This window comes from Gavialis gangeticus, unplaced genomic scaffold (assembly GCF_001723915.1).
Source record: "Gavialis gangeticus isolate Ggan-Ray unplaced genomic scaffold, GavGan_comp1, whole genome shotgun sequence".
Taxonomy (NCBI): domain Eukaryota; kingdom Metazoa; phylum Chordata; order Crocodylia; family Gavialidae; genus Gavialis; species Gavialis gangeticus.
Genome location: NW_017728993.1, coordinates 14,736,870 through 14,748,183, shown reverse-complemented (window position 1 = coordinate 14,748,183; position 11,314 = coordinate 14,736,870). Strand labels below are relative to the sequence as shown.

The following is an 11,314-nucleotide window of genomic DNA, read 5'->3' as shown; positions in this document are numbered from 1 at the left end:
ACATATATACACACACACACACACACATACACACACATACACATATACACACACACATATATACATATACATACATATATACACACACACATACACACACACAACCTGCATGGTATATATATGGTGCAGAGTTGCTTCCCCCCACCCCTCCTACAGTTCTTTTATATACATAAAACTGATTTTGGGAGGTTTTTTTTAATAGTTTCTCCCAGACCTAAAAGTTACCCAAGTAGTCTTCTTTCGAAACTATCCTCAAAGGTTCTCTGGGCACAAAGTTTGTCCTTACCAAAGACAACCTCCTTTCCCCACAGAATCTCTATTAAAAAAAAAAAAAGAAACGGTGGACACATGGGTAGAGGACTAATAAATATATATATTTATCTATCAGCATGTTGCTAGGGAGGGGGAAATTCTGCACTTTTTAGCCACTTGGAAATTTTGCAGATGTACCTGGAGAGCTGCCAAGCCTGGAGGAAATTCCTCTGGTTACCTATTGGGAAACTCTGTCTCTCCCGAGCAGATCAGGATATGCCACACTGAGGGAAAAGGCGTATTTCTCACCGGGGAAGTTTAATCGTGTCTGAGCAAGCGTTCCCCTGTAGCAAAGCCATGAGGATCTGTCGGAAGAGAAGTTCCCTGGCAATCCCCTCATTTCCCTCGTTCGGAGGGAAAAGGCCAGAACTTGTTTTTTGGGGTTGTTTTTTTTTTACCGATTGCCCAAGGAACAGGTTTTGTTCTTTGGCCTTGGCAGAACCTGCATGGTAGCACCACCACTGATGCTGGGCACTTGCTGAACCTGTGCTGCATAATATTTACTAGGTAGCCGCAGACGTGCTCCCCATGGCTTCTAACTAATGACACTGAATTCCCTAGAGAAAAAGCTCCGTCACACACTGGAGCATGGACTGAACACATGCACCCCTGCCCTCGCATAGATGCCAGCTGGGTCGCAAAGGCCCTATGCTGTTTATAGTCAAAAGACAGTACTCCTTCACAGGCATGGCAGCCTGAATAAGTTACTGTAAGGTAACCTGGAGCATGAACTAGATAACCACCCGAGGTCCCCTCCAACCCTAATTTTTTCTAGTTCTACCTTGCAGCAAATAGCTACTTTGAAGTAGCAGTCCACGTGCTGGCTCTTATCCTATGGTAAATGCAGGGGAGCTTAGCCCACTGTGTTGTAAGCTACTGAGACACTTATCACAGGGTAAGAGCATGCTATAAATTCACACTCTCCCCCTTATCTGGTGGTAACTTGTTCATGAGCCCGTAACCTAAGTGAAGTGGCAGCAGTGGTGTTTAAGTGAGCTCTGACTCCGGCATGAAATATCCAAATGACTAGGAAGTTATAGGAGGCCGTGGATTAAACACAAGCCAAGAACAACAGCTCAATTTGGCTGGCTTCTAGGAGCAAACTCAGTGACAGAAATACACATGCTGACGGCCTCGATACTGAAATACAGGAGGAGTCGCAACAGGCAGAACAACTTGCATGTATATTAGTGGTTAAGAGGTGATATGTTCTCAGCTAGTACTGCACAATGCCCACCCACAGCAACACTTTGCACCTCCTGAAGGCATCGCTACTTCGCATTCCTCCAGTGCAGGCTTTTCTGCCTTCGGTTGCATGCTGCTAATGGGCACAGATGTGGGTCAGCAGCCATAACTGGGCCCAAAACTCTGGAGACCATGACAAAACTGCACTGGATAAAACATCAGAGCAAGAGTTTGGATCAATGGTTAAAACAAAGCTTCAAGGCAGCAGGATCGCCCCTTACAGACAACCAACAGTAATCTAAAAGACTCCCAACACAAGGGCACTATGCAGCCACACTTAAAATTGTGCGGATTATCAGGTGGGCAGCAGCAAGGCAAAAAGTGAGCTGAGATGATTATTGGAGCAAACATGCAACAGCAATGGACAGTCCCGCTAAAAATATGCTGTGGCCAGCCTGTCCCTGAGAAAGCAATACCTCCCGCCAGGTAGCACTTGCAGAAGATACAACTGTTGATCTGAGGAACTGGCTTGGCCGTCTGGGTTCAAAAGGCACAGTATCGGGATCACACCCTTGCCCTGTGGCCAGGTGGGGAGCGCATCTAAAATACATATAAGCCAGGATGAGGGTCCACTGTAGGAGCTCAAACTCGCCTCTCATTCCCTGCTAATTAAAACCATGTACACTGACTCCAAACCATTTATACCTTTTAAGAACAAAAGCATTCCCACAACTCCTGCATAAGGGGTTTCCAAAAGACACCCTTCAGATTTTAATTCAAGGGGCAATTTTTAGGTAGTAAAGAAAAGGAGGACAGAAGGGAGGAACTGGATTGTTAGATATCAGAAGCAGGCAAGTTATTTTTGCTGAACCAGCTGTACCATCTCTTCCAGGACTAATCACAGTCTGTCTTGCACTGACCATCAATCCTTTAGCAAAGCATTTTTCAAGACAGGAAAAAAAAAAATTGGACAGGAGGAGCTAGACTGATATATGATTTTAAAAATATAAAAGCTGTTTAAGAAAGTAAAGCCTTATTTCTAAATGCAAGCACAGATTGTATAATAATTTAGTATTTTCCCCACAATATACCACTTGACAGGGACAGACCTCTTTCTGCCATTTACATATGCATGCATTTTGGAGGGGAGAAACTTGCAGCCAAGGGGATTCAGGTTGTTCTCGATACCTGCCCCCAAGTTCCACTCAAAGTAGGCTGTGCAGACAGAATAATGCCACAAAAAGTATGTAGCGACAGTCAACTAGATTTAAGTTCATTTTGTGTAGCTGGAGGCCAAAATCGACTAAAGTGGTTCTGGTGATCAAGTTTTCTGCAATTCCCCATTCTACGTATTAGCTATTTGACAGAAATTCACTGCGGTATTTAAACTGGCAGTCATCACAGCTAACTCAAATTGTATTGGCTTTCACAATGTTGAAATGCTGAACTGCAACCATCAATCGGCCAATTCTGAGATAACGTGGTGGTTGAAATTCCCTGTCATGCTGTACAATCCCTTTGTAGCTCACCAGCTCAGAAGATGCACAATGAAACCTGCAACAAGAGCGTCTGGCAACACAGCCACACTGTAATATGAGTGTGCTTACAGAGGGGCTTTGACTAGAAGCAAGATAAAGACAACCGTGCCAACAGCAGTAGCCTCCAGAGAGAGTATAACATTTTCTATTGGAAAGACGCATAAAAATACTGAAACTGGAGACCGATTTGGGAGGGTTCCTCACCCCTCTGGTATTTCCATGATTCCAAATGACTGAAGCAAAGACTTAATCAACAAACAAATTTAAAAAATGTCCAATTTTGATCGGATTCTCCCTGCGTAGGAGATTCAGAAATAAAGCAAATCAACAGTTTAGGATCAGCACCATGTTAGTAAAAGGGAAAAATTAAAAAAAAAAACAACCAAAAAACTCCAAACAGATCAACTGGAAATCAAGGCATGTGGCTTCCAACCAACTTGTGTGCTGATGCTTTTGACTTTTGGATCACCTGTTTCTACACATGTGGTAGAATGGCTGACACACCTACAAGTAAGTGCAATTTGTTAGCAGAGTTAACAGAGTTTCACGCACACTGGGAATATGTGGCGTTTGCACAAAATAAGAGTCCTCCTTTTTCGCTGCTGCTCGGCAGCTAACAGGTGTTATGCACACAGCCACACCGGGGCAAAAGGCAGCTTGGCGAAGGAGCGAAGAGATCAGACTCCGAGCAGCACATTGCATTTCCCAAGGATGGAAGGGCTTGCATGAGATCAAGCAGCCATCAAAAAAAGTCATGAAACACTCAAGTGAAAGTGCGACTTTTTTTTTTTTTTTTTTTAAATATTAAAATCCGAATGGGGAAATTGGTAATTTGTCCTGCTGCTACTATTAATTTTCATATAGTTATACTGGGAAATGAAATGGAAATGACACAGCATGCAAATCCCGCTGTTAACACTGCTAACGAAGCACGTGGCTCTTACTTTTAAAGCACGAGCTTCCTAAGCCAGGCGATGTAGAGAGCAGGACCTCCTCCTGCCTCCAAGTGACCACACCTCTGCCATTAATAATGGGAGAAGGCAAGCAAAAGACACTTGCCAACATGGTGTCAGGGCAAGTCTTCAGGCACATCCAGGCCTGGCACTCTTACAGCGCTCTGTTGCACAAGGTGGAAGGTTTACAGCATCCCACCATTGTATATTTATAGTGGTGTAGTAAATACAGAGTCTGTGGGTGTTGTGCATGGCAAACATAGGCCACCTCCAAAAGTCGTACTCCGTAATGGATGAAATTTAAATATGATGTTCTACAAGCCTGCGCCAAGCCCTAGAATAGGTTATTTTTTTTACCACATCCAACATACAAAATCAGTCATCTGTCCACTCGGTTTGTGATTTGCATAGGCCCTACTCATTTTTTTTTCCTCCTCCTCAGTCTGCATAGCAAATAAACAGAAGTAGCAAACATGCTTTCCCAGCCCAGTACGTTTGTCCTGGAGTCCACATTATTTACACCTCGTGGTGTGCCGTCCCTGCTCTCAGCCAAGCACTGTTTGGGAGTTCACATGATTCACTGGAAGCGCAGAGCAGCTGCCATGTAAAGTGTGCAGCAGGAGCAGTCCCAGCACCTTCCAGCCCGAAAGGCAGAAGGCAAAGGATCAAATTCCAGCTGGATCTACTGAGCAACCATCAGACCCTGGATCCGAGAATGGCAAGATCTGCAGATCCTTTAACATGCATTTTCACTACCTTGTTCAACTCCAGCAGCAGGTGCTCTGCTTAAACACAGTAACTTAAAAACTCGGGACACACCGAGTAAGTATTTTAAAGACTGATGTACTTTAGGAATCACAATAGGATGAATTACCTGCGCCTCCCTCACCCCCCGACTCGCACATGCAAACAACAGCCCCTGACTCCTTGTTCTTGCATGTGTTACACAAGCAAAGATACGCACCAACATCCCCCTAGAGCAGAAATTCAGTGACAAAGAGGTGTGTCAACAGTAGATGGGTCTGGTGCAGTGATTTAAGAAGAATCTGGCATCATAGCCCCAGATCTGTGCTGTGTGTGTTTGGATTTGAAACACACGCATGCACACATGAACCATGGGCCGTGGACATGGCCCTCAAAGAAACAAGCTCCTATTCACACAAAAAAGTTTATCATACAGTTCCTTTCTTTGGTCAATATTTAAGCTTTATATAGGTAGATTACGCACCCCGGAAAGTACACTATCTACTCCTGCTGCGAAAACACTGATTCTTTGGGGGAGGAGGAGGAAAGAAATCCATAAGCATCTACAATATGCAGCATTACGGAGAAGAAATATAATCAACCATTTAAAGCCCAAAACAGGACAATTGCAATAAAACAGTGAAAGCAAAGAGATGAAGGAGGGAGGGCAAAGATGGAAAATCTCCTTATGAGTCTTTATAATAAAGCTAAAAAGGTAAACTAAAAAGGGCTGTTATGAAACTGTATTACACTGAGAATTAAAAAAAAAAAAACACAAATCAGGATTGTGTCTATTTACTATAAGCTTAAAGCAACATGTATTAAAGAAGTTTATGCGAATCATCTAATGCACTCAGGCCTATTGTTAGAATTATTACCAAGCTAAAAAAGATTAATTTCTCTAAATACACTAAATCCTCAGACATTATTATAAGGCTGCTACTAATGTAGCATTACTGTATCTTGGCGTCTGGTGCTATCCCACACACCTTCTCTCTTTGCATCCAAGATCTAACCCCCTCCAACAACAACAACAACAACAACAACAACAACAACAAAAAAAACCACAACCCAAACAAGACAGACATTTTGGGTTTGCTGTTGCAAGTTGGGCAGTTTTAAAGTACTTTGGAAATCCAGAATGACTAAGAGGTGCTTCCAGACTGGCTGTGTCCACCAGGGTTTTAAGCGCGGAAAAAAACGTCCCTAACATGGGAGATCGTTTGGCAACCAGCTTTGCACCAGTTTTCTTGTAACCCTTGGCTAAGGGGACCAAAGTCGAATTTACCCTTTAAAAAGGTAATACATAAATGACATTATGACACAAACAGAACCAAGATTCAACGGCACCTGGGGCATACTAAGCTACCCCCTTCTTGTCAGGCAGCCTCAAGACTAAACTCCACCACAAGTGACCTTTAGGGGAAAAAAGAACCACACTGGAAAGACAGACCCAAGCCACCAGAAGAGTCTCTAACCATCTCCCCCTTGTACTGCTTCAGCAGCTCTCAACTGGGTCACATTAAGGTAGAGCATCTATGAGAACACCTCTTTGCCAATCCATTTTGAAGACATGGCCTCGCCCAGCTTTGGCACATCTACAGCAAATATTTGCAAGCTGCACTTCACTATTTATAACCCACAAACACTCTGGGATTTTGTCATTCCTGCAACAAATGCCCCACTGCGAGATGGGCAAGGAGTGGCGTGAAGGTCTGTAGCGAGGCTGGAGCTCACCCACGCACCAAAGACGAGTGCTCGCATGGGCTCTGGGCAACAGGTATGCACCCAAGCTGGCTGGAAAATCGCAAGAGCAAGGAGAAACAGCTCTATGCTGTTCTTGACCAGCAGCGCCATTCATCGGAAGAAGGCTGCCCATACTACTGCTAATGCGTTTGACAATATTCCCCCAGCCTGCACCAATATCCCCTGGCAACCCCCCTCTGCCACTGTCCTAATCACTCATGCTGAAGTGTATGGGAACGTTACAGCCTTAATTGAGTGCGTTCACTCGGAAAGGAGCAGCCCGCACGCTTTCTTCTGCGGTTGCACCCTTTGCTGTCCTGGCAGAATTCAGAGCACAGACAGTTAAAAGTGGCCTGATAAATGGGGATGCTCATTAGTAAACCCTGCTGTAAGGGCCACATGATGCCTAATAAAAACCAAAGCAACAACAAGGTTATCTGGCTGCTACAGGCAAGAGGGTGCACCAGTGGGACAAGAGCAAAAATAACCAAATCTCTTCATATCGATTCACTTAAAGTCCCCCCCACGCTCGGAATCGCTGCCCGGGCCGACAACCCACTGTCCATGGGTCACAGCAGAGCTGAGCAAGTTGTAAAATGCATCTATTTACTTGCAAGCCTACACAACAGCCAGCCTGGCTTGGGGAGATGTCCCCACTGACAGGTTCAGGTTACTGCAAAGCCTCATGCCTCATCTCCAAGGCTTCTCGTCACATGGTCGCTTTGAATGTGGTCTCCTTTGTCCTGCAAGCAAAAACCAACTGCAGAGAGCCTCGGCTATTGACCTGGGGCTCATGTACCTTCCTTTGCAGGTACGCCACAGCCACCCAGCCACGCTGGAAGAGTACCACAGCCAATCCAATCCTCCAAAATTGAGCCCATCCAATCAGCCACCAACGTCAGGCTCAGACACAGCAACGTCCACTTCATTTCTAAGCCATCTTTTTCCAGCTCTTTCACAGCCATTAAGAAATGGACCTTCAACCAAAAAGGGTTTTTTTGTTTTTTTAAAAAGGAAAGAGAGAGAGAGAAAGAGACTGCAATGCAGTCTTAATGTAATGAAGTACCTTTATATTGATATTTTTGAGACATGAATACTGGCTAGCCAGAGCAAGCATCTAAGTGCACGCTGTCTCCAATGAACACTTAGATTTTTCCTGGGCTGGAGACCCAACATTTTGAAGAATTTCCCCTGTTCGCGTTCAGACACTGAGCACACTCACTTGTGCGACAAAGTTCATAAATGAGGTCTGTCCTCAGTGTGGAAAATATCATCACTGCTCCCCACAGCACAGCTACTGCAGGGCTTCCGTCGTCCACTGCTCGGCAAAACGACTTAATTCCACCAAGGGTCTGAATATGCCCTTAAGTACTTAAGATAAGTATCTGAAGTCATTTACATAATTGCAACATTATGAAATACTCTTCAACCCAGTCAGAACACTGCTGGTTAAAAAAAAAAAAGAAAAGCTGTCGCCAGTTGGCTACACGCTTGCTTTCAACGCTGAAGAAGTTTGATCTCTCCAACCCTGCAATTAGCACAAGGATTAAAAATTGTTACTCACATAATCATGAAAGGCTTTTGCTTCACTTGAATGTTCACAAGTATCTCGCCTTTCAGGAGCTGCACAGTAAAGGTCCCAAAATACGCTGCATGGCAGGGAAAAGAAAAAACAACAAAACAGGATCCAGTTACTAATTATGACTTGCATAAGTAACAGCACATGTACAATACCATAGTACAAACTTAGCCGACAGCTCGCTCAAGGTGAGCGGCTTTCCACCTCATTTGGCGTGTGGTTAAGGAGTGAATTTAAGGTCCGTCAAGACCACGTATCCCATTTTATCACCCTTTAAACCTTCTAGTAACAACTCCAACAAAGAAATCTCGAGCCAGGTAATTTTAAGAGCTGAAGGGACCTTTTAAACACGTAGGTGACAATTACAGGGAGCTGACAATCTGCTGGACGGAACGAAGTAACTCAGGGACTTCTAAAACTTCAGCTGAAGGGCTTATCAGCATTGTCACCCTCCGATGTCTTTCCCTCAACTCCCAAACTGTCTAAATCAGCCAAGAAAAAAAGCTGGCCAGCAGGCAGCTATTTCAGCTCTAGGCTCCAAGAGCACACCACGCTCACCCATCTCTACTCCTCTCAGTATTCAAAGTTTGGGAGATCCCTTTGCAAGACTTCCATGGGGCGTTTCAACGTCTACTGCTCATCAGCTGGACCCGAGCACGCTGCAACAACCCGAAGAGCTCCCTTACCGGAAGGGCAAGCCCGCTCCAGAAATGTCACCACAAGCTCTTCTTGTGTGAACTACGCGTGCGCCCATCCGTGCAAGACTTCCAGCCGTCGCCTAAATCTCTCAGAAAACGCCCCCTCGGACTGCTCCCTCCAAGGCAGAGCATTAGCCACCACAGCATGAAGGTGCTGACTCACTGTTTCCTGTGGACTCATTGTTCTGCCCAGCACTAGTTGCATGGCAGCGTGCCACGCTGCCAGGTGACAGACCAGCACCAGGTCCACACTGAATGCACTTCCCCAGCTGAGCAACGCTGGATTTTGCACCAACAAAACACTCCCGGTGCGGAGCGCAGCCGCACCAGCCAAACGCGCCTTACGTGGGACAGCAAAACAGGCTGTGCCAGTCAAAGCGCAGTGGTACCAGTAGCGCCGTGTCTACACACACTTCACACCTCCGAACAGCCTGGCCAAGCTAGCAGCAGACGTTAGCAGCACAGACCTTGCCTGAAGAAGGCTGGATGATAATCCAGTGCACTTCAGTATACATATGGCAGCAGGCAGAGTTCAGTTTTGCAGGCTCTGAAATGGACCGCGGATCCTATCCAATAGCATGGTAAAAGGCTGGCCGGTTTGCTTCTCCTACTCTAAATGCAGAAGAAAACAAGCCTCAATCATGTTCCCCAAACTCCTGCTACTACTTCTGAACTTCATTACCCAAACTGCAGGCTTCGACAGGAAGTCAGGCTGCCTCTGCGAGCGGCCTAAGCTCCCCCCTGCCCCCTCCCCACCACCGATCCGATCTGGAGAGAGAGACCAGCCAGCACCGTAAGCAGAGAGACCAGCCAGCACCGTAAGCTGCCCGAGCGCATTGCGAGCATCCTGCATGAAGTTGACAAATGCAATTAGGAACTGGTTTTCTCAGTTCGCATGCTGCTAGCAACCGGCTGCAAGAGAGCTCACAGTCTCAGCTGCGCACGGACCTGAGGTGCCTGCACTGGCAAACGGGTAGGCGTGTACACTTTGGTTTCCCTCCGCTTCAACAGCCTGACTCAAAACCATCTCGACCCAGGCACTATTGACTTCTTAAAAAGCCACAGCGCGCTCGCCGGCAAACGGCCAGCTCGCCAGCCTGGTGCAAACTTCAGCTAGAAGATTGGAAATCTACTCCCAGCACCTTCGGGTGCAGAATCAGAGAAACTTTGCTTTGTTCAAGGCAGATCCTCCAGGGTGGCAGGAAATGAGGGGACCCTCCAACCTGCACCCACTTTTTATTTATTTTATTTATTTATTTATATATTTATTTTTTTGCAGAGGAGCTACAACAAAAAAAGGACCGCTCCTGAGTTGGCACGAAAACCACCCCCACCAGCTAGCACTGGATGGGAAATGACATCTCCCCCCCCTCACCCCCAGTAACCCCGAGGGGCCAAGTCATCCCGAATCACCGCTGAGGAAGTGAGAGCTCCCTGATGCCTCTGCTTCAGCTGGTGGGGAGGAACAAACAGCTCCTCCTCCCATACCTCGCCCGTTCCACCTGAGTAAGAGCGATACCGCCAGGCCCGTGTGGAAGACGCAGGGTTTCCCCCCCCCTCGCATCTTCCCGGGGGCCAAACGAACAATTTCCACTCGTGCAAAAAAATAAAATAAAATAAATTCCCGACAACGGCAAACCCACCGGTCGTGCACGCATGCAGCACATGCAGAACGTCTCTTCCTTACCAGAGGAGGCAAGGATCAAAACTTTTACCCAGGACGATCTTTTCCCTCCCGCCTCGCCCCATTTCTGCGCCCCCCCACCGCCCCCCGGTATTCTCGGAAGGTGAAACGGACAGGGAAGGCCACTTACCACCACCAGGAATGTAGAAACCCGGGAGGCTCCCCTAGCGTGATGTTTTTTTCCCATCGGATCTGCGGAGGAGAAGGCGGGCAAACGGGTCAGGCGGCCCCGCGGAGCCCCCCGAACCGCCTGGGGGCTCCGAGGCCAACCGCAATAAATGGCAAAAGGTGATAAAAATTCAAAATGGAGGCCACCGTGCCTGCTTGGGAAAACAAAGGCCATCAGGCCCGGGGAGGGGGGCCCGCCGCCCGCCCCACTCACCTCCGACAAGAAGGTCTGTGCAGATTTCTGGGCTCCGACGTGCAGCAAGTACTCGTAGACGTACAAAGCCAACCTGCAAGAGCGCAGAGACACGGGGCAGGCGCCGCTGCGGCGGGGCGGGCGTCGGGACCCCTCGGAGAGGGGGCACCGCCACCCCCCGGGAAAGTTGCTGGGAGTTGAGCGGCCCCGGCCCTGGCAGGGCAGCCCCCCGCCGCCCCGTGTGCCCCCCCCGGGGGTGCTGCGGGCCGGGCCCGGACAAAGCCAGGAGCGCGGACACACAAAAGGACGCCCCCCCCTCCTCGCCCAGCCCCCGGGGCCCAGCCCCGCAGCGGCGGAGGGGCCGCGGGCGCTTACTTCTCCCGAGCCTGCCCGTCCGACGGCACCGCCGAGCCTTTGCCTTTGGCGAACATGGTCCGCGGCGGGGAGGAGCAGCCGCAGCCGCCGCCGGCGGAGGAGGAGGACGAGGACGCGGAGGACGAGGACGAGGAGGCGA

At 47.9% G+C, this 11,314-nt stretch overlaps 1 protein-coding gene across 4 annotated transcripts in view; it reads right to left on the bottom strand.

Annotated features, from left to right (window-relative positions):
- Positions 1-11,308, bottom strand: part of SSBP3 (single stranded DNA binding protein 3) — a 180,293-nt gene extending 168,985 nt beyond the window's left edge. For all 4 annotated transcript variants that reach the window (XM_019501257.1, XM_019501258.1, XM_019501259.1 and 1 more), the window contains exons 1-4: positions 11,176-11,308; positions 10,822-10,894; positions 10,570-10,631; positions 8,043-8,127 (exon numbers count right to left, since the gene is read on the bottom strand). In XM_019501257.1, coding sequence (XP_019356802.1) covers positions 8,043-8,127; positions 10,570-10,631; positions 10,822-10,894; positions 11,176-11,231 — 276 coding nt within the window. In that variant the 5' untranslated portion in view covers positions 11,232-11,308. The remainder of the gene's footprint in view (positions 1-8,042; positions 8,128-10,569; positions 10,632-10,821; positions 10,895-11,175) is intronic.
- Positions 11,309-11,314: the final 6 nt, after the last annotated feature.